This window comes from Dendrobates tinctorius, unplaced genomic scaffold (assembly GCF_039654945.1).
Source record: "Dendrobates tinctorius isolate UK_male_01 unplaced genomic scaffold, ASM3965494v1 ptg000128l, whole genome shotgun sequence".
NCBI classification, from domain to species: Eukaryota; Metazoa; Chordata; class Amphibia; order Anura; family Dendrobatidae; genus Dendrobates; species Dendrobates tinctorius.
The window spans coordinates 1-25,893 of record NW_027361796.1 but is presented as its reverse complement, the minus strand read 5'-3'; the positions used below and the strand labels follow the sequence as shown (position 1 = coordinate 25,893).

Sequence of the window (25,893 nt, the reverse complement as noted above, 5' to 3'; positions counted from 1 at the left end):
GCTTCAACACATATACCACCCTCAGCACACATTTCACCCCACATACACCAACCTCGCCACATAAAAGTCGAAACACAAAAGTCGCCACTCAAAACGCGCCACGCTGTCCCAGAGATGTTTAAAAGATGAAAAATGAGCGGTGATTGGCTGCTATCAGCAACAGTTTTCTTTGTAGACAGTTGTGGTAACTGAGGCCTATTATTCTTATCATTTCTATGGTGTTATCGTCCTTCTGTAAAGCTGGAGATAACACAATTTATTACCGTGCCAACACAGACCACCCTCTGACACAGACTGCAGTGGGAGCCCAGTATCACACAGGATAGGATTAGATACACAGTTCAGCAGTCAGTATAACACAGGAGAGGATTAGACACATGGCTCAGCAGGCAGTATCACACAGGATAGGATTAGATACACAGCTCAGCAGTCAGTATCACACAAGATAGGAATAGATACACGGCTCAGCAGACAGTATAACACAGGACAGGATTAGATGCACGGTTTTCATGTGCAATATAATCATTATAATTTGTTATAACTAACCACAGTTGGTTACTATGCCCAGGCAACGCCGGGCTCTTCAGCTAGTAGTTAATAAATAACATTTTCCACATGTCTACTTTACATCAGCACAATTTTGGAAACAATTTTTTTGTTAGGAGGTTAAGGGTTAAAAGTTGATCAGCAATTTCTCATTTTTACAACAAAATTTACAAAACCAATTTTTTAGGGATCACCTCACATTTGAAGTCACTTTGATGGGTCTATATGGCTGAAAATACCCAAAAGTGACACCATTCTAAAAACTGCACCCCTCAAGCTGATCAAAACCACATTCAAGAAGTTTATTAACCCTTCAGGTGTTTCACAGCAGCAGAAGCAACAATGAAGGAAAAAAATGAACATTTAACTTTTTAATCACAAAAATGATTTTAGCAACAATTTTTTTTTTTATTTTTCCCAAGGGTAAAAGGAGAAAGTGGACACCAGAAGTAGTTGTCCAGTTTGTCTCGAGTACGCTGAAACCCCATATGTGGGGGGGAACCACTGTTTGGGTGCACGGCAGGACTCGGAAGGGAAGGAGCGCCATTTAACTTTTTGAATGGAAAATTAGCTCCAATCGTTAGCGGACACCATGTCGTGTTTGGAGAGCCCCTGTGTGCCTAAACTTTGGAGCTACCCCACAAATGACCCAATTTTGGAAACTAGACCACCTAAGGAACTTATCTAGATGCATAGTGAACACTTTGAACCGCCAGGTGCTTCACAAATTGATTCGTAAAAAAGAAAAAGTACTTTTTTCCACAAAAATTTTCGTTTAGCCTCAATTTTTTCATTTTCACATGGGCAACAGGATAAAATGGATCCAAAAATTTGTTGGGCAATTTCTCCTGAGCAGTGTCCCCTTTATGCGGTAACAACTCAGGAATGCCTCATATGTGGTCATAAACCACTGATTGGGTGCACGGCAGAGCTCGGAAGGGAAGGAGCACCATTTGACTTTTGGAATGGAAAATTAGCTCCAATCGTTAGCGGACACCATGTCGCGTATGGAGAGCCCCTGTGTATCTAAACATTGGAGCTCCCACACAAGTGACCCCATTTTGGAAACTAGACCCGCAAGGAACTTATCTAGGTGTGTGGTGAGCACTCTGAACCCCCAAGTGCTTCACAGAAGTTTATAACGCAGAGCTGTGAAAATAAAAAATCTTTTTTCCTCAAAAAATTTTTTAGCCTGCAATTTTTTATTTTCACAAGGGTAACAGGAGAAATTGGACCCCAAAAGTTGTTTTCCAGTTTGTCCTGAGTACGCTGGTAACCCCATATGTGGGGGGGAACCACTGTTTGGGCACATGCCGGGGCTCGGAAGGGAAGTAGTGACACTTTGAAATGCCGACTTGATATAATGGTCTGGGGGGGGGGGGGGGGGTCATGTTACGTTTGCAGAGCCCCTGATGTCTAAATCGTGGAAACCCCTCAATTCTAAATCAACCCTAACCCCAACACACCCCTAACCGTAACCACAACCCTAACCCCAACACACCCCTAACCCTAGTGCCAACCCTAACCCTAATCCCAACCCCAACACACGCATAACCCTAATCTTAACCCTAATTCCAACCCTAACCCTAAATTTCTGATGTCGCCATTGTCTGAGACCCATAAAGTTGTCATTTTTTGGGATCTGGGGCTGAATGGAGGCTTATTTTTTGCAGCTTGGGCTGATTGTTTTATTGACACCTGTTGTGAACACTTCTGACCTGGCTTCTGAGTTTGGGTTCCCTCTGGTGGTTGCTGCTGGTAATGGAGCTGGTCTGACTGACAGAAGTCAATCACCTGAGCAGGATGACTGGAGGTCAGGTGTTACAGACTGGAGTGATTTAAGTGAGCAACCTTCCCTCAGCTCTTGCCAGTGATTTGGTTTTCTTCCTGAGCTTTTTGGAAGTCTGCTTGCCTCCTGCATCTTTCAGATAAGTTATTTGTCTGCTTGAATCTTTTTGCATTTGATCCATTTTTTGCTTTTCTCTGATTTCTGCCTTGCTGGTGTGAGTCCAGCCTGGTTCTCTGCTGGGACCTGTGCTGGACTCTGTTTCATTTGCCACAGCTTGTAAGTCTTTGCAGTATTTCTAATCCCCTGTTATAATCAGTATCTTTTGTTTGCGTCCAGTTGCACCAGAGTTCTGATTTAGTGGGGGCGAGGTCGTGTGGCCTCAGTATTTTGCATATCAGACGTGTTGGAGTTTTTCTTAGGGTTTTTTGCGTGATTGCAGACAGTACCCTTTCCTATACTATTCTATCTAGACAGTTTGTGCCCCATCATTTGCTTACTATATTTTCTGCCTGTGTTTGTGCCTCATCTTGACTCACCGGCAATATATGTTGGGGGCTATCTATTCCTTTGGGGTTCTACTCCGGGTCTGTTTAGCTTTCCCCTTTCTCTCTTTAGGCTTAGTTAATTCTTTGGCTGTGCCGAGGCGTCTAGGACATCATAGGTACATCCCACGGCTAATTCTAGTTGTGTTGTCAGTTTAGAGGTCTGCAATCCGCTGAGTTACCAACCTCTCTGGTTATCTGGTTGCCTCGCCTATTCCCCTGTTATCCTCCTCGGTTACCTAATCATAACAGACACCATTTTGGAATGATCCCGAACGTGTTTTTAAATTTTTATCGCTTTACTTTCAAATGGGGCAAAAGGGGGGGTTGTTTGAACTTTTTTTTTTTTAATTTATTTTCCACTACTTTTACTGACTTCCATAGTCCCTTAGGGGACTTGAAGATGCGATCACCCAATCGCTTGTGCTACACAACAGGGCTTCAGAACCGCTCCACCCGCAGCTGTTACATTAGCCATGAATGAAGTGGAAAGATGTGGAGTCTGCATGTGAGCCCACATCAAAGGCAGGAACACAACCTTTGACGTAAATAAATGTCAAAGGATGTGAAGGGGTAAAGGATAAGGTTTTAGTACCATAAATTTTTGATTGTTGAATATGACCAGCAGAACTGATACCGATTTTGAAAATATGGGTACTCAATTACTCAAGGAGCCGGTGTGGCGTGGCTATGTAGCAGAGAGGAGGACACATCTGTGCAGAGCTCCTGTGATCCTGAGGAAATCCTGCAGCCGAGACCCCTTCTGACGCTACACACTCACCGATGCTGGGACCAACTGGGCTCCAGGAAACTTCTGGCCCCCAGTGGGAGAGCGATACGAGGCTCCGGTGTGTCAGGCGCTAAGAAAACCCGGGCAGACGGCGGGGCCTGTGGGAGGCGGCGGTCATTTTCTGTGGCGCGCTCTAGCAGAGGACAGCGACGCCAGCTCACATCCTGGAAGGGCCAACTAGGTGGTGAGCTCTCATTCTGGTGATACCTTAGGGGGAACATGCGGTATGTGCCTTGAGAGATGGGCCCCGCACCCCTTATTAATAGCACGACGGACCCGTCGGCGCCGCCATATTAAGGGTCTCTGGACTCTTGCTGCTGTCACTACAGGTGCTGCAAATCCTCTTAGCCCAGCAGAATCCCGGTAACAGCCCGGAGCCCAATATATTATAACATTAAAGCCCTATATAAACGGTGTTCCAAATTATTATGCAAAAAGAGTTTAGGAGTGATAAGGTTAAAAAATTTTTGATTGTCATTTAAACTCATTGATGGTGATGTGTGTCAGGGCTCTTTATATCACTGAAAGCAATTGCAGATACCTGTGCAAATTAGTTTGGCAGGTGTGTCCAAATAAAGGCAAGACTACTTAAGAAGGCTGTTCCACATTATTAAGCAGCCTACATTTTTTGCCAAAATGGGAAAGAAAAAGGATGTGTCGGCTGCTGAGAAGCAACAAATTGTGGAGTATTTAGGTCAAGGCATGACTACAATCAACATTGCCAAGACACTTCATTGTGATCATCGCACAATCAAGAAGTATGTAGCCGATTCCCAGCACACACGTGTGCGTGCTGATAAGGAAAAATTGAGGACTCTTTCCAACAGGCAATTGCATCAGGTTAAAAGTGCAGCTGCAAAAATGCCTTGTCATAGCAGCAGACAAGTTATTGAAGCTGCTGGTGCCTCCAACGTCCCCCAAACAACAAGATGCAGGGTCCTTCAGAGGTTTGCAGCTGTGCGTAAGCCATCCTGTCGACCACCTCTATCCACTGCACACAAGCAGAAACGGCTCCAGTGGGCCAAACGATCCATGAAGACTGACTTCCAAACTGTTTTGTTCACCGATGAGTGCCGTGCAACGCTCGATGGTCCAGATGGATGGAGTGGAAGATGGCTGGTTGATGGACACCCCATGAAAACACAGCTAAGGCACCAACAAGGAGGAGGTGGAGTAATGTTTTGGGCTGGAATCATGGGGAGAGAGATTGTCGGCCCCTTTAGGATCCCTGAAGGGGTAAAGATGAACTCCATAATCTATGTGGAGTTTCTAAAACAGCACTGCCATGGTTCAAGAGGAAGAACAGTGCTTTCCGTAGCAAGATCATTTTCATGCATGATAATGCACCGTCTCATGCTGCAAATAACACATCTGTATCTCTGGCTGCTATGGGCATAAAAGAGGACAAACTTATGGTGTGGCCACCATCTTCCCCTGACCTCAACCCCATTGAGAACCTCTGGAGCATCATCAAAAGGAGTGTCTATGATGGCGGGAGGCAGTTCACATCTAAGCAAGAGCTCTGGGAGGGTATTCTGTCCACATGCAAAACAATTGAAGCACAAACCATCCAAAACCTGACAAATTCAATGGACGAGAGAGTTCAGAAGCTTCTTTCGAACGAGGGGTCCTATGTGCAAATGTAACATCACCTAGAATTAAGTTTTGACTTGAAAACTGTTTGATTTCATTTTGTAATAAGCTGATAATGCTTATAATTTCACAATGGACCATTTTTTTGTTCAAAATAAAAAGGTTGAAAACTCTGCTGTGCATAATAATTTGGAACATGCATTTTGAGTGTTATTTTTAAAAATATACTCTTTTCATAGGCAGTTTGTTCAAAATCATTGCAATTATACTAGAATAGTAGATGACTGGAAAACAACAATGACTGCAATTCATATAGGTAATTTAGAGAAAATATGAGGAAATATTTTTTGAATAATAATTTGGAACAGAGTGTAATCCGTTTGGCCAGAGCTGTTTCAAGACATACATTTTATATGATAGCCCTGCTGTGTTCGTGACGGGGAGTGAGAAATCTTCATAAATATAAGTTCAATCATCCTGCTGTGCCAGATTACTGTAAACCACGAATCGTTTAAAAGGGGTCAGGAATAGACGAAAAGTTAAAAGGAGTTTGCCAGAACGGATCCTTCTGATAATGCATAGTCCCTCAGACACAATTCCTCACAAGCTAAGACTGCAGATCAGCGCAAAAACCGTCCCTCTTGCAGTGAGGAGGGGAGCGAACAGGAGGAATTGACCTTCAGACAGGTGTCTGAACAGCTAATGCAGGCCATGTCCTTAACCAGAACATCCCTGACTGAGAAAATAGTGGATGTGTACACTGAGGTGGGACAACTCCGGCAGGACATGCAGGCCATGAAGGGGCGCATTACAGAGGTTGAAACGAGTGTATCCCAGATAGAAGATACTATTGCACCCATGGAGGCTAAGTTAACAAAAACTGCTGGATATATAAATGCCTGGAAACAAAAAGCAGACAATCTAGAAAATAGACTACGTTGGAACAATATCCGAATCATTGGTCTGCCGGAACATTCAGAAGGCCAGCTACCAGAGCAATTTTTAGAGGACTGGCTTAAAGCTTCCCTGGGGGATGAATTCTACTATACATTCTCTGTGGAAAGGGCTCATAGGGTCACTACAAAACCTCTTCCCCCGGACGCTCCACCTAGACCCTTCCTGGCACGCCTCCTCAATTGTAAGGATAGAGATACTATTCTACGTCTGGCACGGCAAAAAAGCCCCATTAAATTTAATAATGCTACAATTTCAATTTTTCCGGATTTCTCTATGGAACTTCAGAAACAGCGAGCACAGTTCATGGAGGTTAAGAAGCAACTTAGAGAAATGAATGTTATATACTCAATGATTTATCCAGCTCAACTCCGAATTGTCCACAAAGGTTTCTCCATCTTCTTTACAGACCCAGCAGAAGCAGCTGAATGGCTATGGTCCCATAGGGGGTCTTTTGAGAAGAAATCCTGAAATGCTTACTGTCAAGCAGAACTCTTCTTACAATGATATGATTGGAGCTCTTGCCACAGGCGTCCAGATAACCACCAATACCGGACACTGTACTCAGTGAGGGTAACTCCTTGTCCAATTTATGATGGGAGCGCAGGTCTTTGCTCCTATACGGTTTTGTTTTGTTTTCTCTTTTACGTTGGTTCTTTTTGTTACTGTTTATATAGAAGCCGCCGCCACCAACAATGTTCTCTATGTGATGGTTCTAAGTTTTGCCATATTCAGATGAGAAGGTGTGGGGTCTGAAATAATTTGTATGACCTAGAATATGAGGGGTCTCAAATCTCCTCGGAAAAAGATAAAGGTGTTTTCGCAGATCAGGCGCCATCATCCGCACATTTTGACTTTGGTGGAGACGCACCTAACCAGGGCTACAGCCCGGTGTGTACAGAAACCATGGGTGCAGTGGTTCATACATGCGTTTCATACTAGTTACTCGGGGGGGGGGTTCACTATTGATACAGAGACGTCAGGAGGGAGGTCTGGGATGCTTTGTTTTTGTATATGCGCTGATAAACTCAAGAAAATATGTCATACTATGCATGTATAACCAGCCCCCGGCTAATACATCAATCCTTCAGATGGCAATAAGTTTCGCCTTAAATTATCCGGACGCAAACGTCACTTGCATGGGGGACTTCAATTTAGTCATGGATAATTGTTTTGATAGATTGAGATTGGGTGATGGGATGTCTGGGGATCCCCTATTCGGTTACATTCCAGCTGGCATTCATGGAGGGCAGTGGATGGTTGGATCTGTGGCGGGTGCGTCACCCAAAGGTGAAGGAATATACCTGTCATTCTTCTACCAGGCTCTCTCTGTCACGTATAGATTACATATTTGGATCCAATGGTCTAGCGATGTGGGTGGACACCATAAAACATGATAGTAGGGGGATCTCGGATCACAGCCCGGTTATACTCAAACTTAAATATGGGCAACTGAATAATAGCATAGTCTGGAAATTAAACCCTTTATGGTTGAAATTAATAGGACCTAATGATGGAACGACTGATCAGTTAAACTGCTTCATCTCGTACCCCCCCCCCCCAGAACCTCGGAATGTCAATTTATTTTGGGATGCCCTTAAGGCATACTTAAGAGGATGTTTATTTTCTACAATTTCTTATATTAAAAGGGTGACTTCAAAGTAGGATGATGAGATGGAGCAACGACTGAAATATTTGGAAGCAGCATACATATCCAATCAGACCAACGGAAATAGAGTTGAGTGGTTGGCCTCTCCAAGGCACCCAATACACAGACACGAAGTCCAAATGTAAATTATTCTTTACCCGTCAGTCTTATTTCGAACTGGGGAAATTTTTGGCCTACCTGGTGCGTCAGCACAATACGTCGAATACTATACGTCAGTTACGCAAATCAGATGGTTCTAAGGTGTCCTCAACTGAAGATATATTTCATTGTTTTTATGATTACTATAAGCTGCTATATGAATCTAAGAGTGATTCTGATACTATGAAATGTCTAAATTATTTGTCAGATATAGAATTTCCTACATCGACTCCTGCTCAGCGAGCCTTTATGGACGCTGCGTTTACTATAGAAGAGATAGAGGATGCCATGGCAAACATGGCTTCAGGGAAGGCCCCTTGACCGGACGGGTTCCCCATTGAATTATACAAGAAACATAGGGACATATTGGCACCACTTCTTTTAAAGGTATTTCAGGAAATTGGGGGGGGGGAGAATCTCTGCCCGAATCCTTCTAAGAGGCAAATATTAATTGTGCTTATGAAAGATCCTCTGGAGTGTGGATCTTACCACCCCATATCGCTAGTAAATATAGACTATAGAGTCTTTACTAAGGTCCTAGCCACCAGATTGAGCTCGATCATATTAGACCTCAAACATCCACACCAGACCGGCTTTATGCCTGTTAAGAGTACGTCTATTAACATTAGGCGAGTTCAGTCGGTGGCCCAATATAGTTCTTTGATACCAGACAACAACTGGGCATTGTCATCGTTGGACGCAGCCAAGGCCTTTAACTCTCAAGTGACCTTTCCTGTCTGCATGTTTGCAGAGATATGGTTTTGGTGATAAATTTTTTAAATGGATAGGCGTACTTTACATGAAACCCAGAGCTCACATAATTGTAAATAATTCTATATCTGAATCTTTTTCATTATCCAGGGGAACACCTCAGGGGTGCCCCCTTTCCCCAGCTCTTTTCGCTCTTGCGATCGAGGCATTGGCAATACGCATAAGATCCTCTCCTGATATCAAAGGTATAGGTATAGCAGATCGTGTGGACACCATTGGATTATATGCCGATGACATGGTGATATTTATAGATAAGGCAGAGGAGACGCTGACACAAGTAATTCCTACTATAGACAAAATTAGTAAATGCTCGGGCCTGTATATAAACTGGGAAAAGTCCGCTCTGCTACCTCTCTCCCACAGCCCGATGCCCCACCTTGAGACCCTTTCCTCGCTGCATATCGAATCCAATTTAAAATATCTAGGAATTACTATATCCAAATGCAAAAAACTTGACCTGCAATTCATTATTTACCCATTGTTAGAGCTAAGTCTAAATTTGCAGCTTGGAGTAAACCTCCGTTGTGTGTAGCTGGTTGCATAAATCTGATCAAGATAATTTTGCTTCCTAAACTTAAGCTGGAGTCACACATAGCGACTTACCAGCGATCGCGACGACGATATCAACGTGTCAGGATCGCTGGTAAGTCGCTATGTGATCGCTGGTGAGCTGTCACACAGACCGCTTCACCAGCGATTAGCACAGCGATGCCGAGCGCGCGGCATCGCTGTGTTCGTTAGCGCTGATTCCATCCCTGTAAAACAATAGAATTAAAATAAAAAAATATTGTTATTCTCACCTTCCGACATCCCGCACAGCCATCCTGCCTCTCTCCACGCTCCCGGTCCCAGTGATCCTTTGCGAGAATGACCGCGAGAATGTCACGGTCTCGTGGGAGCGCGACGTCTCGCGGTCATTCGTGCAAAGGATCACTGGGACCGGGAGCGCGGAGAGTGGCGGGATGGCTGCGCGGGACGACGGAAGGTGAGAATAACAATATTCATTTTTTTTTTTTTTTTACAGCTGATCGCTGGTCTCCCGCCTGTCACACGCAGCGATGCGTGCTGGCCAGCGGGAGACCAGCGACGAAAAAAAAAAGTCCAGAGATTTCTTGCAGCGATCCCGGCAGGGGGGCCGGTCGCTGATCGCTGTCACACACAGCGATGTCGCTGGTGAGATCGCTGTTGTGTCACAAAAGTTGTGACTCAGCAGCGATCTCGCTAGCGAGATTGCTATGTGTGACTCCAGCTTTAATTACTCCCTTCAAACACAGCGCTGTACTGATACCTAAATCCTTTTTTGCAAATTTAAATTCTCAACTCACATCTTTTATATGGGGGAAAACTGGGCCCAAACTCAAGTTATCTACCCTGCAGAGACCTAAACAGGGGGATGGGGTGGCATTAGCGGATTTTTTTTCTATATTATCTAGCTGGGCAGGATAAAGCACTGAGTAAATGGATGCCTGAAAACTACCTACCTAATTCTGAAAGTCATTTGATTCATGCTGCACAGATAGACTGCCCACTGGGTTTCCTGGAATCAGATAAAATTAGTGTCCCTTGTTTATTGCCCCTGCTCCGATTAGCACGATCAGTTTGGAGACAAATTAAAAAAGTTATTAGATTCAACGGCATCATAGCTGAAATGCCCCTATGGAACAAAAATTATTTTCCGATGCTGCTAAACCTGTCTACTGACTTCTGGATTTCATAAGTTGTCTCCTTATATGACCGTGATACCCTGATGTCCTTTGAGCAAATTCAGGCTAAATATAGTATTCCAAGATCCCAATTTTTTCGTTACCTCCAGCTGAGATCAGCCTTCCAGTCACATATACGTGGTATGGGTGTGGGCTGGGCTATCTCGTCTCTACCCTTGATAGGAATCCTTAACTCACAGGGTCCCCAGGGCCTTATCTCCTGCTTATATACATACATGCTATCAGTGGGAGCTGACTCTGTTATGAGTTCAATTAAGGGGAAGTGGGAGGGACTCATTCCTGATGTGCAAGAGGAATGGGAAGAGATTCTAGAATCTCCCATCGGGGTGTCCCCATCTATTAATAATAGAATGACCCAGTTATATATTATATATCAGTCATATTTACCTCCGATACAACTCTTTAAGATGGGTCGATTCAAGACATCAGAATGTCTGCGATGCCGCTTATCGGATGCAGATTTTATACATATGATATGGAGATGCCCTATTATCCTTCACTATTGGAAAGAAATAACATTGTTGACATCCCTGGTACAAACTCCGGTTCCTCTCGAACCACTGGTCTTTTTTGGGGTGTTAGATGAGGAAACTTGGGGACATTACGTGAGGATCTTCCTGCGGGAGACGTTATTCATGGCCAGGAAGGTATTGGCAATACGGTGAATGGGAGGCTCACGCCCCGCTCTCAAAGCCTGCATTGAATTGGTGAACTCCGTTATTCCATATGAGCGTACACTATATCAAAAATAGGGATTTTTGTGCACTCACCGTAAAATGCTTTTCTCCGAGCCAATCATTGAGGGACACAGAGACAGTGGGTGTTATACTGCTGCCACTAGCAGGACACCAAGTAAACCAGAAAAAAGTTAGCTCCTCCCCTGCAGTATACACCCTCTCGCTGGCTGGGATTTCTCCAATTCAGTGAAAAAAGCAGTAGGAGCATAAACAGTCAACAATAACCATAACTATGTCAAAGCCTAAGAATGCTACAGTGAGCCAATAGGCTAAACAGGGTGGGTGCTGTGCCCCCAATGATTGGCTTGGAGAAAGGGATTTGTGTACTCACCGTAAAATCCTTTTCTCCTACGCCTCATTGGGGGACACAGACAGTGGGACGTCCTAAAGCAGTCCCTGGGTGGGGAGCATACATCTGCTAATACCCCATGTACCACTGATGTACTGCCGATTGCCAGCTGCGTCTGCCGAGAGCTGCATCCGCAGAGGCCTGAGAATGAATTAGGCCATGTTTGTAAAGGTATGCAGGCTGGACCAAGTCACAGCCTTGTTAACAAGCCTGAGATTGAATTTGGTAATGTTTTGTAAAAAGTATGCAGACTGGACCCAGTCGCAGCCTTTGCATACCTGTTCTGTCGCGGCTTAAAGCCGAATGGCCGAAGAGGCACCCACTGAGCGGGTAGAGTGCGCCTTAATCCTCGCTGGGACAGGTGCGTTCCTGACACAGTAGGATTTATGAATCGCCAAGCGAATCCACTTGGCTAGCGTGCTTTTGACGCGGCTAGACCCTTCCTATGCCCCTCTGGAAGCATGAACAGGGCATCTGACTTATGGAAGGGAACTGTCCGCGAGATATACCATCTCAGCGCCCTAACCACATCATGGGTGTGGAGGGCCTTCTGAATGCGATGGACTGGTGCCGGACAAAAAGGAAGGCAAAACAATTTCCTCTTCGAGACGGAAAGAGGAGATGACCTTGGGCAGGAAGGACGGGGACACCCTGAGAACTACCTTTTCCTGATGAAAATTCAGGAACGGAGAACGGCAGGACAGGGTTGCCAATTCCGAAACTCGCTTGATTGATGTAATTGCCAGTAGAAGACCACCTTCCAAGAGAGGACGGACAGTGACACGTCCTGCAGCGGTTCGAAAGGAGCCTCCTGTAAGGCCCCAAGAACCAGGTTAAGGACCCATGATCCCAATGGCCTTCTATAAGGAGGCGCCACATGGGAAACTCCTAGAATGAACGTCTTGACCTAAAGTTTGGTGGCAATTATGCGTTGGAAAACTACTGACAAGGCCGAAATTTGGCCCTTGAGCGAGCTAAGCACGAAGCTTGATTTTAATTCAGACTGAAGGAATTCCAATATGGCTGGAATGAAAAAACACCAGAGGTGATCGACCATGATCCTTGCAAGGCGAAAAGGTTTTGCCAGGTGCGGTGATAGATGCACATGGACACAGGTTTCCTCACACTAATCATGGTGGAAATCACGTCGTGAGAGAACTGAGCCTGTGGTAAAAACCAGGATTCAACGGCCACACCGTCAAAGACAGGACCCCGGAGTTCTGGTGGAAACTCGGGCCCTGCGAAAGTAGATCCATGCGATCTAGAAGTCACCAGGAGACGTCGGCGACCAGTTGTATTAGTTCTGCACACCATGCTCGGCGCGGCCAATCTGGCACAACTAGGATCACTTGTACTCCCTCCGCTCTGATATTCTTGATGACCCTCGGAAGCAAGGAAAGAGGGGAGGAAGATGTACGGGAACCGGGACCCGTGCCATGGCAGAACTAGGGCGTCAGCTCCGATGGCGCGATCGGGCAATGAACCGAGGAACCTTGTTGTTTAGTCTTGAGGCCATGGGATCCACAACTGGAGACCCTCAACAATGACAAATCTGCTGAAAGACTTCTGGATGAAGAGACCACTCTCCCAAGGCGATGCCTTGGCGACTGAGAAAATCTGCCGTCCAATTTTCTACTCGGCCCAATGGAGGATGTGACTCACTTCGTGCATGGCCATCCTGCTACGGATACCTTCCTGGCGGTTAATATACACTACTGCTGTGGCGTTGCTGGATTGGATCCTGATGGGGTGATCTGCGAGGAGATGGTGGAAACTCCGTAGAGCTAATCTGATCGCTCGTATTTCCAAAATGTTGATGGGGAGACGCGACTCTCGGGTCGACGAGTGACCCTTGTGCCGTGTGAGACAAAAGACCGCACCCCAGTCGAGAAGATCTGCGACGGTGGTTACTACCAACCATATTACTGGGAGAAAAGACTTCCCGTGATTCAGGGAGGACCTCAGTGTCCACCTGAGGGCTTTCCTAACCCGCAGGGACAGAAGGCTCCGACGATCCAGGGAGAACGGGTTCTTGTTCCAAGCTAACAGCAACGCATGTTGAAAGGAACAGAGGTGGAACTGTGCAAATGGAACTGCATCCATCGCTGCCATCATCTTTCCGAGAACTCCCATGCTGAAATGAATAGAGTGAAAAACCAGTGGATAAAGAGTCCGCGCTTCCTGTAGTATGGCTTGGGGCCTTTCTGGAGGGAGAATGACCAACTCACAGGAAGTGTCCAAGATCATTCCTAAAAAGGACATCTGCTGAGCCGGTTTTGGGAAAGACTTTTTGAAATTTACGTTCCAGCCCAGGCAAGAAAGTGTATTACTGTTATGTCCACGGATTCCTCGCAGGCTGGAAGGGACGCCCTTGATGAGCAGGTCGTCCAGATACGGTAACACCGCCACTCCCCGCGAGTGGAGAATGGCCATGACAGCCGTCATGACCTTAGTAAAGACCCTGGGGACGTTGGCGAGTCCGATGGGCAAGGCAACGAACTGGAAGCATTGCTCGTGAATTGCAAAAAAAACGCAGGAACTGCTGGTGAGGCGGGCAGATCCAGAATGTGAAAGTAAGCGTCCTTGAAGTCGATGGATGCTAGAAACTTTTCCTTTTTCCATGAAAGTGACAACTGACCGGAGGGACTCCAATCGGAGTCGCCGTACTTTGACAAACTGATTTAACAGTTTGGGATCCAGAATGAGTAGGATCGTCCCGTCCTTTTTGGGAACCACAAAAAGAGGTTTGAATAAAAACCCATGAACCTCTCGTGACGAGGGTCCGGAATGATGACTCGTCCCTTATCAGAGCCTGAACAGCCCGAAGGAAGGCTCTTGTCTTTTCCTTGGGGGATAGGAAAGGAAAAAACCAAGAAAATTTCTATCTTGTATCCGGAGGACACCAGCTACCTGACCCACTTGTCGTGGGCAACTGTGAGGTAAGTGTGGCTGAAGGAAAGTAGGCGGCCACCAACTTTGTCGGTGTCTACCGGAAACCGCATCAAGTCATTGGGTAGATCTATGAGATCTGGCTCCCATAAATCCAGAAGCCCTAGACCTGGGTTTCCAAGAGCAGTTAGGTCTGTATGATACCTGGGAGCCTCTGTCTCTTCGCGGGGACCGACCTGATCTGAAAGAGAAGGTAGAGGAGGACCAACCGGAATTGTTGCGAGAAGATCGAAGACGCGTCTGCTGTTGGTTGCGAAACGGCCAAACAGCCCTTGTGTTGAGGAAGGAACTTACTACCGGAGGGAAAAGTATCAGAAAAGAGCTGGTCCAGTTTCTCTCCAAAAGGATGACGCGTTTGAAAGGGGAGAAAAGACAATGCTCTTTTAGATGTGGCATCCGCCCGCCAGCCGCGGAGCCATAGGGCTCCTGTAATGGAGGCCGCATTAGCGGCAGTTTGAGCCGCGCAGTTGGCGGCATCACCAGAAGTGTCTACTACAAAGTCCGCGGCGTGATTTATCGGCCTGGCGACAGTGGTCGCCTCCGGAGGAAGAATGGTGCCCTGGAGGGAAGTAATTAAGGCTTCTGCCCAAGCGGCCATTGCCTTAGAGACCCAAATCACCACGAAAGAAGGCAAGATAGTCAATTTGACGATTGTAGGGGTTTCTGACTAAGGAACCCTCAGAAACATATATGGGCGTTTTAGAAGCAAGACGCAATACAGGAGGGTCCACCGGAGGGGACTGTAACCAATCCTTCATTAGGTCTGTATCAATAGGGTATTTAGTCTGAGTAGACTGTTGCCCTGAGAACCATTTATGTGACCGGTCCCTATGTTTCTGGATGCTGGTTAACAACCTACGCACACGCTTGGTTTTTGTTAAATGAGATAGCGTGTGCTGGAACAGGAATATTTTCCTCATCCAACTTCAGAATCCTGTTGACTGAATCTATGAGAATCAAGCGACTCCTGACCAGATGTGGGATTCTGAGGGGGCTGACGAGTCAGATTCAAATTTAGAGTCATGCTCGCTGTGAACCTCAGAAAAAGGAAGGAGAGAGAAAGGAGGCGCCGATGCTGAGGCGTGAACGTGACTGGACGCGTCATGGGCCAGCTTTCCAGAGACCTGACCATTCCTTGAATGAGGATAGCCCCTGCTGGTGGTTCTGACTTAAAGAGTCCTCCCGGAGGAAGGGAGACTATAGCCTGGGTCAGAGACTTCACCGACCGTGAGAGGGACGCAGCCCCCTCGGGGGTACTAAGCGCAGGAGGCCCGTCAGCAGCGCGGCGAGGCGTTAGAGCACAGGTCGGGGTGCAGGCTGGGGCGCAGGCCGTGTCACAGTCCGTGTATAACGGATTAGTCTGTCCACTGGGTAATGCAGACTTGCAAATGGCACACACGGTATAACAACGCAGTGTGCTTAATAACCGCCTGTTTAGCCTCCTTAGATTGAGGCATAGCGCTCCTGAAAGGGTTAACAGCAGAGTGTCTGCAGCTGCAGAGAATGTGCCGGGAAAGGGTTAAGCTTTAATCTGAGGAATAGTGGTGGTCCTGTGGTGTCACCCGGTATCCGGCTGTCCAGAGCAGGCTTAGCGCTCCTGAAGGGGTTAACGGCCGCTGATGGAAAAAGACATGGCCCCTGAGATTAAAATTGCACGTCTCGGAAGAGGTGAGAGGCGCCATTAGCGCGGGCGGCGCTAGTCAAATTGCAGCCTAGTAGGCCGGAAAAGCTGGGGACTAAATTTTTGGCCAACCCATGGTAGGCGTCATGGGCGGGGAGAGGGCGGCGCCAAATTGCGGCCAAGTAGGCCGGAAAAGCCGGGGGCTAAATTTCTGGCCAACCCATGGTAGGCGTCATGGGCGGGGAGAGGGCGGCGCCAAATTGCGGCCTAGTAGGCCGGAAAAGCCGGGGGCTAAATTTCTGGCCTACCCGAGCGCTGACGCCAAGTCTGCGCTTGTCCTGGGGGCAAGGACCCGACCCCATACCTCGACTCCCGAGCTCAGGCAGGTCGTGCTCCGCGTTCTTCCAGCTGCAGGGTCTCATCCTCCGGGCGATGCAGCAGAGCTGGAGGAGGTCTTAAAGGGGTAGGGCTCAATCTATCCACCCTGTGGTAGGGGGATGGAGAGCTGTGGGGCTGATTCAGGGCATCGGAAAGCGCTGCTCAAGTCTTCTCCAAGCACTCCTGTGCTTCGTTCCTTTTGCGCTAGCCCTCGTATCCGTGGAGTACCGTAAAGGAACCATCGTCAGAGGAATCAGCCCCATTCGTCGCAGGAAAGTGTACGTGAAGGGTTACTCCACGTGCATGCCTGTTGTTGGTTCAGGGGAGAGCGGGCCGTAGAAAGGAACCGTCGCCACCTTCACTCCGTTAATTAAAAAATAAAAATTTACAGAAAATTCAAAAACAAAATAAAAACGGTGGGGTCTGAAACCAGACCCAAGTGCCTCCTACAGACACTAAGCAAGAACTGGGGAAATCCCAGCCAGCGAGAGGATGTATACTGCAGGGGAGGAGCTAACTTTTTTTCTGGTTTACTTAGTGTCCTCCTAGTGGCAGCAGCATAACACCCACTGTCTCTGTGTCCACCAATGAGGCGTAGGAGAAATAGAGGGTGCCCAAGAAAATCTGAAAATTTGGGATAGGTGGAACACTCATTCTACTAATGCGTAGTAACTCAACACGAAAGTAAAATGTTAAGCTTTATATTTTGAGGCATCACATGGGGAATACTACAGTGCAAAGTGTTAGGCGGCGAGGTGGTAGTAGTGTTAGGCGGCGAGGTGATAGTAGTAGTAGCAGTAGTAGTAGTAGTAGTAGTAGTGTTAGGCAGCGAGGTGGTGGTAGTAGTAGTAGTAGTAGTAGTAGTAGTGTAGGGAACTCTTATGAACTATAGTCTGTTGAGCATGTATAAGAATAAATGATACTCAATGTTCCCTGTTTAATTGTTTATTGCTTATATAATACCGTAAAACTTGTATAAGCTTAGTTTATTGTGCAACATTTATTGACCTCTTACAAATGCTCTGCAAGATATACAAATGTGTACATTTTGTATTATGTTTAATAATATATGCAAGTGTGTACATTTTATTCTGTTTAATAAGTGAATTTAAAAAAAATTATTCAAGGAGCCAGGTAGCTAATATAATTGGCTGCCAGTGCCCAACTGTTATTTGTCTAAATGGCACTCAGCCTTACCTTCTCCCCAAGGCTTTAAAGCCATTGTAGCAGCATGTCCAGCCATTGCTGGTGAAGGTCCTGTTCCAGAAGGGGCGACAGTCATTGGGTGCATTCCCATGCCTTTGAGGAACAAAAGTGAAAATAAAGCACAATTCGTCTCTACAAAATGATCCAACTCTTGACCAAACCAGAACAAAATTGATATCAATTATACATACAGTCATGGCCAAAAGTTTTGAGAATGACACAAATATTAATTTTTACAAAGTCTACTGCTTCATTTTTTCTAATGGCAATTTGCATATACTCCAGAATGTTATAAAGAGTGATCAGCTTAACAGCAATTACTTGCAAAGTCAATATTTGCCTAGAAAATGAACTTTATCCCCCAAAACACATTTCAACATCATTGCAGCCCTACCTTAAAAGGACCAGCTAACATCGTTTCAGTGAGTGCTCCATTAACACAGGTGTGGGTGTTGATGAGGACAGGGCTGGAGATCAATCTGTCATGATTAAGTAAGAATGACACCACTGGACAATTTAAAAGGAGGCTAGTGCTTGGCATCATTGTTTCTCTTCTGTTAACCATGGTTATATCTAAAGAAACACGTGCAGTCATCATTGCACTGCACAAAAATGGCCTAACAGGGAAGAGTATCGCAGCTAGAAAGATTGCACCTCAGTCAACAATCTATCGCATCATCAAGAACTTCAAGGAGAGAGGTTCCCTTGTTGCCAAAAAGGCTCCAGGGCGCCCAAGAAAGACCAGCAAGCGCCAGGACCGTCTCTTAAAAGTGTTTCAGCTACGGGATCGGGCTACCAGCAGTGCAGAGCTTGCTCAGGAATGGCAGCAGGCAGGTGTGAGTGCATCTGCACGCACTGTGAGGCGGAGACTCTTGGAGCAAGGCCTGGTCTCAAGGAGGGCAGCAAAGAAGCCACTTCTCTCCAGAATAAACATCATGGACAGACTGATATTCTGCAAGAGGTACAGGGAGTGGACTGCTGAGGACTGGGGTAAAGTCATTTTCTCTGATGAATCCCCTTTTCGATTGTTTAGGACATCTGGAAAACGGCTTATTCGGAGAAGACGAGGTGAGCGCTACCACCAGTCTTGTCTCATGCCAATTGTCAAGCATCCTGAAACCATTCATGTGTGGGGTGGCTTCTCAGCCAAGGGAATGGGCTCTCTCTCAGTCTTGCCTAAAAACACAGCCATGAATAAAGAATGGTACCAGAATGTCCTCCAAGAGCAACTTCTCCCAAACGTCCAAGAGCAGTTTGGCGATCAACAATGCCTTTTTCAACATGATGGAGCACCTTGCCAAAAAGCAAAGGTGATAATAAATGGCTCAGGGAACAAAACAGAGATTTTGGGACCATGGCCTGGAAACTCCCCAGATCTTAATCCCATTGAGAACTTGTGGTCAATCATCAAGAGACGGGTGGACAAACAAAAACCTTGAAATTCAGACAAAATAAAAGCATTGATTTTGCAAGAATGGACTGCTATCAGTCAGGATTTGATCCAGAAGTTGATTGAGAGCATGCCAGGGAGAATTGCAGAGGTCCTGAAGAAGAAGGGTCAACACTGCAAATATTGACTTGCTGCATTAAGGCTGTGTGCACACGCTGCGGATTATGTGCGGATTCATCCGCGCGGATTTTGTAAAATCCGCAGATGAAACCGCAGGTCAAAAGACCTGCGGTTTTACCTGCGGATTGCTCTGCGGTTTTGCCCTGCGGTTTTTCATCTCCTCAATGGAGGAGATGGCAAACCGCAGCAGAATCTGCAGAAAGAATTGACATGTCAATTCTTTCTGCGGATTGAAAACCGCGGAAAATTCCGCACCGGCTGCACTGCGGTTTTTGATTCCCATAGGGAATCATGGTACTGTACACCGCAGCAAAAACTGCTGCGGTTCCGCAGCGGCCAAAACCGCTGCTGAACCGCAGCAAAATCCGCAGCGTGTGCACACAGCCTAACTCATTCTAACTGTCAATATAACCTTTTGTTACTCATAATATTGTTGCAATTATATTTCTGTATGTGATAAAAACATCTGACAAACACACATAAAAACCAGAGGGCAGCAGATCATGTGAAAATATAATATTTGTGTCATTCTCAAAACTTTTGGCCATGACTGTACACATTGGGGCTACAATATGAAATATGGACAATAAAAATTAAAGCTAATGAGGTGCTTATTTTTGTTTTTCTATTTCATGGGAACTATGAGGAATAATTCATTATAGTATAAAAAAAAAAAAATCTACATCTTGATTAACTCAATAAAAAGGAGGCACACAATGGATAGCGGAGCAAGTACATCATAAAACTGTTGTGTGAACGTGGCCTTATGGCTGCTTGTTCTACCCTTCCATTCACACTACATATGAATGAAGACCTATACAAAAATGTGATATGAGAAACACAGCATAAAAATAAAAGTTCTCTGTTGATGTATCTTAGAGCATATGGAAACCAAGGGACCTTCTTCTACGAGCACAGAACTCCACTTAGCCACGTGTAATACTACAATTCCACTACAGAAGCAATAAAATGACAGAGCTTAACATCTTTAACTTACTTGGTGGTCGAATGTAATTAGAAGGTGGCTGTTGAGGTGGCGGCTGTTGTGCTTGTGGTGGCTGCTGCTGTTGCTGAATTGCAGGCAAGGTCCTCTTTCCTTGGACTGCAAGTTGTAAATTATCTGACAATGGTTGCCCTCTTGCCAACATCTTGTAAGCCAATATCTGAGCACGCAGCTGGTGAAGCTGAACCTGGCTAAATGCAGAGGGCCCACGGCTGGGCTGACTAATAACTTGTTGGTCTTGCAATACGAGCCCAGGCTGCACTGGAGGTATCTGAGGGGGTGTTGGTCCTCCACCAGACATTGGACTCGCTACATGCTCAGGAGCCCCCAATGGTGATGGGTGAGGAGACATATATCCTGAAGGAAAACACACATTCACCTTGTTACAATTACACAGTAGACCATATATACGTTTTCAGAAACAGGTTACCCTCTGTTATTAACTCCTTTTCCTGTCAAGGACACATCTCTTTCATTCTAGAAGTTAAGAAAGTCAATAGTTGAGGTACCAGTTACAGCTGGCTCCATAGCCCTGTAAAAGGAGGCCAGCAGGGAAAGAGAAAGAAGTGGACAGGAAGAGGAGGATTTGTCTTCTGCCTTCTGTTCCTTTAGTACATTTACTATGCATGCTTATATAGCACCATCATATTCCAGAGTGCTTATAGACATTACCCCCACTGTCCCCACTGAGGCTTACAATCTAAATTCCTTATCAGTATGTCTTTGCAGCGTGGGAAAAATCTGGAGTACCCGGAGACAACTCCTTGCAGATGTATCTGTAATGAATGGAACTTTGACCCTGGTGTTAACTGATATATACTGATACTAAAGTAATTTAAAAAAAAAAATACTATAATTAAAAAAAAAAAAAAAAAAAAAAAAATCACACCCTTTCTCCAATCTTTTATTTTTCTTGGGGAAAAAAAAAATAAAGCATATTTCGTATTGCCGCATCCATAAAAGTTGTATCTTGCAAACTGTAAAATTAGAAATAGCCAAAACAAACGCAGTCAAGAAGTCCAGTAAAAACACAATTTTATTCATGATTATGTAATAAAAATGGACACAGAATTGCATGGAAACAAGGGGAAAGGGAAATACCGCATGCACAAATTGGCAAAAAGAGGCCGTGTAAAGCACAAAACCGTCAGCACTCTCACATACAGCGCTCAGGTAAGGCTATATGCCTAAGGCCCCCTCATGTATTGTCTATATATCAGCATTAGCTGTATGATTGACTGTGACCATAGGTCACATTAACTGGTCCTCCTTTGAGCACTTGCTCTCTATTCTATGACATATATCATTTTTTAGGTTTACCAGTTGTGTGCTATATTTTCCCTGATTGCCTACACAAATTAATCAATGTGATCTAGTGTAGGTGGGCCAGCCTGGGTTTCTGTGGGTGGTTTTTTGCTTTACACGGCCTCTTTTCGCCAATTTGTGCATGCGGTATTTCCCTTTCCCCTTGTTTCCATGCAATTGTGTCCATTTTTATTACATAATCATGAATAAAATTGTGTTTTTACTGGACTTCTTGACTGCGTTTGTATTGGCTATTTCTGCATGAAGTGCAGTCATCTTTTTATGTCCTATATTTCCATGGTATAGGGTTGATTTGTGAGTATTATCTCAGTATGTAAATCTACTTTTTCACCTACCATGTGCACCACAATTGTACTTTATTAAACTGTAAATTATTTAACAGATCTTGATAAAGACCTTACGCCGAAACGCGTAGATCTGTTTCCATGCAGTGTTGCCAAACATTATGTGCCTGAGAATATTTTAATGCCATTTAGACAATAAATATTTGTTTTTAACTGTCTCCCGACATCGCTGGATCCTTCCATTTTTTGTACTGATGCTTCCTTCAGTTCACTTGGATCCCTGCAGGGCGTTGGCTGATGGTGAGACAAGCTGCACATAGCGGAAAGGTGAGCTGACTTCAACCTTTTTTTTTTCATAAAAAAAAATCAGGGAAACTAAGAACACTCAAAATGTCATACAAATCACAAAATTGCTCAACTAATCTTACCCTAATTAAGTTTCATTCTACTCATTTTCAGGAAAAATTTTTCGAAAAGTCAAAGAGGTCATTTAAAATTATATCTCGCTCCACAAAAAACAAGCCCTCAAATGGCTATAGAAAAAAAAAAAAAAAAATTACTCTTGGAAGAAAAATGTGCAAACGCTTAAATTGGCCAGGTCGGATGGGGAGAAGATGGGAAGACATTTCTCCATATTCTCTATTCTGTCAGTCCATAAAAAATGGACTGAGTGCAGTCCTAGTTTTTCCACGGACTGATTGACTTGCATGGGTGTGTGTGATCAGATAATCAGATCCGACTCAGGCATGATACAATTTCTTCCTCAGAACAGCTCATTTTTCATTTGCTCCATTTCAGGGTAAATTACGTACTGATGCGACCAAGATAAAAAGAGAAATTTACATTTTCCAATTTTGTCAGGATACCTTTGATTTACCAAGCACTCTAAAGTGATCTTATTCAGAAATTGATACGATAGAGTGCTACTATGCCTTATAAACAAGTTAATAAATGCGTGCAATTTCCTTTTCTTAACCAGGTAAAGCAGTGAGTACCTTGGCTATGTTGATCCATTGGACTCTGTGGAGGGCCCATACCAGCATGAGGTGGCCTAATATTGGAGCTCTTCATAGTAGCACAGTGCATTTCATCAGACATTCCTTTATCATGCATGCTCTCCATGGGCTGCTGCAAAGAGGTAATAATAGGATTTGAGTGAAAATTAATAAACATATACTATACACTGTATTTAGTTTGAATTGTTCAAAAACAAAGTCTTGGTATAACTACAGATGGTGTCAGCATTATTGGAACCATTGGTTGATAGTTACAAAAAAAAAGTCAATTTCTTCAGAAATAATTAGGCATGCACTGCATATAAAATAACTTAATAGCATGACCAAATGTATTCAACAACAAAAATGTTCACCTGTCATACAAAACAGGTAGAAGAAAAAAAAAAAATAAAAAAAATAAAAAACAGGGTAAACATGGCAAGGACAGGGTTAAAGTTTTCTTTCCTGACAGTTGGTTAACCTTTAGGAACAATGACAATTGTTTTGTTTTTTTTAAGCCATCTGTGAGATATTTGCACTTGACCGCTAGTAGTTTCTTCCATTGTAATTTTCTTAAGTTCTTGAAAGTTTGCTGGGTTTTCCTTCATTAACTACTCTAGTCTAGTTTTGAACATACAGTTTGGGTCATTATTCTGCTGTAGGATACCAGTTGTTTTGACTTCAACCTAGTTTTCTTACACTTGTCAGCATATCTCTCTGCAAAATGCTCTGCTAATCCTTTGAGTTCCATAGATTCCCTTTAATTCTTTAAGGACCAGGGGTATTTCCGTTTTGAGTTTCCATTTTTTTGCTTCCCTTCATCCCACGGCACATAACTTTTTTATTTTTCCGTCAATAGAGCTATGTGAGGGCTTATTTTTTGCGGGACAAGTTGTACTTTTGAACGACATCATTGATTTTACCATATCCTGTACTAAAAAAAAAACGGGAAAAAAATTCCAAAAAAAAAAAAAAAGTGTAATTCCACAGTTTTTGGGTTTTGTTTTTTTTTTTTTTTTTTTTTTTTTTTCACCAAATGCTAAAACTACAAATATGAACCTAGCACTCAACTTAAAAGGTATTTGTAAGGCGGTTTATTGTAGTACACGAAAAAAGACGTTTCGGTTAATGTGACCACCTTCAGTTACGTGTGGTATATAGATTGTGAAGAGCTTATAGGCATCTATCAGAAAGGACGATAGTGCTTTCAGCATTGAAGAGAATGATCTCTCTAAGGTAATGAGCTTGTCAGTATATAGGAGAGGGGCAAACGTGACTCCAGATGCGGTGTCCATCTGGAGGCAGGTTCATATTTGTTGCTTTAACGGTTTGGGAACCTAACCTTAGCACCATCTTGAGTTGTGCTCACGGTGTTCTGTCTCTACCAATGCTAAAACTGACCTGCTGTTATATGATTCTCCAGGTCATTAAGAATTCACAGACACCAAACATGTCTAGGTTCTTTTTTATTTAAGTGGTGAAAACAAAATTCCAAGAGCTTCCAAAGTTGCCATTTTCCGAGACCCATAGCATATCCATTTTTCAGGATCTGGGACCATGTGAGGGCTTGTTTTTGCCAGTCCATGTGACGTTTTTATTGATACCATTTTGGTGTGAAAACAATCTTTTCATCGCCCATTATTGCAATGCTGCAGCGACCAAAGAAACGTAATTCTGTCATTGTGACTTTTTTTTCTCGCTCCGCCGTTTACAGATTGGATTAATTATTTTTATATATTGATAGATCGGGAGATTCTGAACACAATACTAAATGTGTATATTTAATTTTTTTTATTTTGAATGGGGCGAAAGGGGGGTGATTTGAAATATATATATACCCGATCACTTGTGCTACACAGAGCAGGGCTGTAGCTCTATGTAGCAGATATGCTCACTTGCTATGAGCACCGATGGCTGGGTGGTGCTGATAGCTAACCTGAAATGACAACCACAGGGGTCTCCCGCTAACCAAGGGTTGTCATGCCAAGCCATCGGCGACCCACGGTCATGTGACACGGGCGCCGATGGGAGGAGGTAACGACTTGTTTCCTGCGCATGCATGTTAACCCCTTCATGACCAAGCCTATTTTGACCTTAATGACCAGGCCATTTTTTGCAATTCTGACCAGTGTCTCTTTATGAGGTAATAACTGTGGAACGCTTCAACGCATCCTAGCGATTCTGAGACTGTTTTTTCGTAACATATTGGGCTTCATGTTAGTGGTAAACTTAGGTCGATAATTTTTGCGTTTGTGAAAAAAAAAAAAAATCAGAATTTGAATTTTTATTCTGTTAAACCAGAGAGTTGTGTGACACAAAATAGTTAAAAAAACAACCATGGTTACTTACCGGTAGCCGGTTTTTCCGGATCCGGAACCCATGACAGCACCACCTGAGAGGGATCCGCCCCGCCAGGACAGGAACCTACTGAGACATAAGGGGCGGCACCTCTCCCCCGCTTCAGTTGGGTTACAGAGCACTGAGAGGACTTCCGGTTAGGCCTCTTTCACACTTCAGTTTTTTTGCATCAGTTAAAATCCGCCAAAAAAGTCATACAAGCGGATCCGTTGTTAACTGATGTGAACGGATGGCACAGGATCCGTTTTTAGACGGATCCTGAAAATGCGGAAATATTCAGGAAATGCCGGCCGGGAAGGGGGGGAGAGAGAGAGAGAGAGGGGGAGAGAGAGAGAGAGAGAGAGGGGGAGAGAGAGAGAGAGAGAGAGAGAGAGGGGGGGAGAGAGAGAGAGAGAGAGAGAGGGGGGAGAGAGAGAGAGAGAGAGGGGGAGAGAGAGAGAGAGAGAGAGAGAGAGAGAGAGAGGGGGAGAGAGAGAGAGGGGGAGAGAGGGGGAGAGAGAGAGAGAGAGGGGGGAGAGAGGGGGGAGAGAGAGAGAGGGGGGAGAGAGGGGGGAGAGGGGAGAGAGAGAGAGAGAGAGAGAGAGGGGAGAGAGAGAGAGAG

General features: G+C 44.8%; 1 protein-coding gene across 4 annotated transcripts in view; it reads right to left on the bottom strand.

The window, feature by feature from the left end:
* SMARCA2 (SWI/SNF related BAF chromatin remodeling complex subunit ATPase 2) overlaps positions 1-23,127 on the bottom strand; it is a 356,753-nt gene extending 333,626 nt beyond the window's left edge. For all 4 annotated transcript variants that reach the window (XM_073542600.1, XM_073542602.1, XM_073542601.1 and 1 more), the window contains exons 1-3: positions 22,935-23,127; positions 20,324-20,686; positions 17,748-17,849 (exon numbers count right to left, since the gene is read on the bottom strand). In XM_073542600.1, coding sequence (XP_073398701.1) covers positions 17,748-17,849; positions 20,324-20,686; positions 22,935-23,112 — 643 coding nt within the window. In that variant the 5' untranslated portion in view covers positions 23,113-23,127. The remainder of the gene's footprint in view (positions 1-17,747; positions 17,850-20,323; positions 20,687-22,934) is intronic.
* Between the last annotated feature and the right edge of the window lie 2,766 nt (positions 23,128-25,893).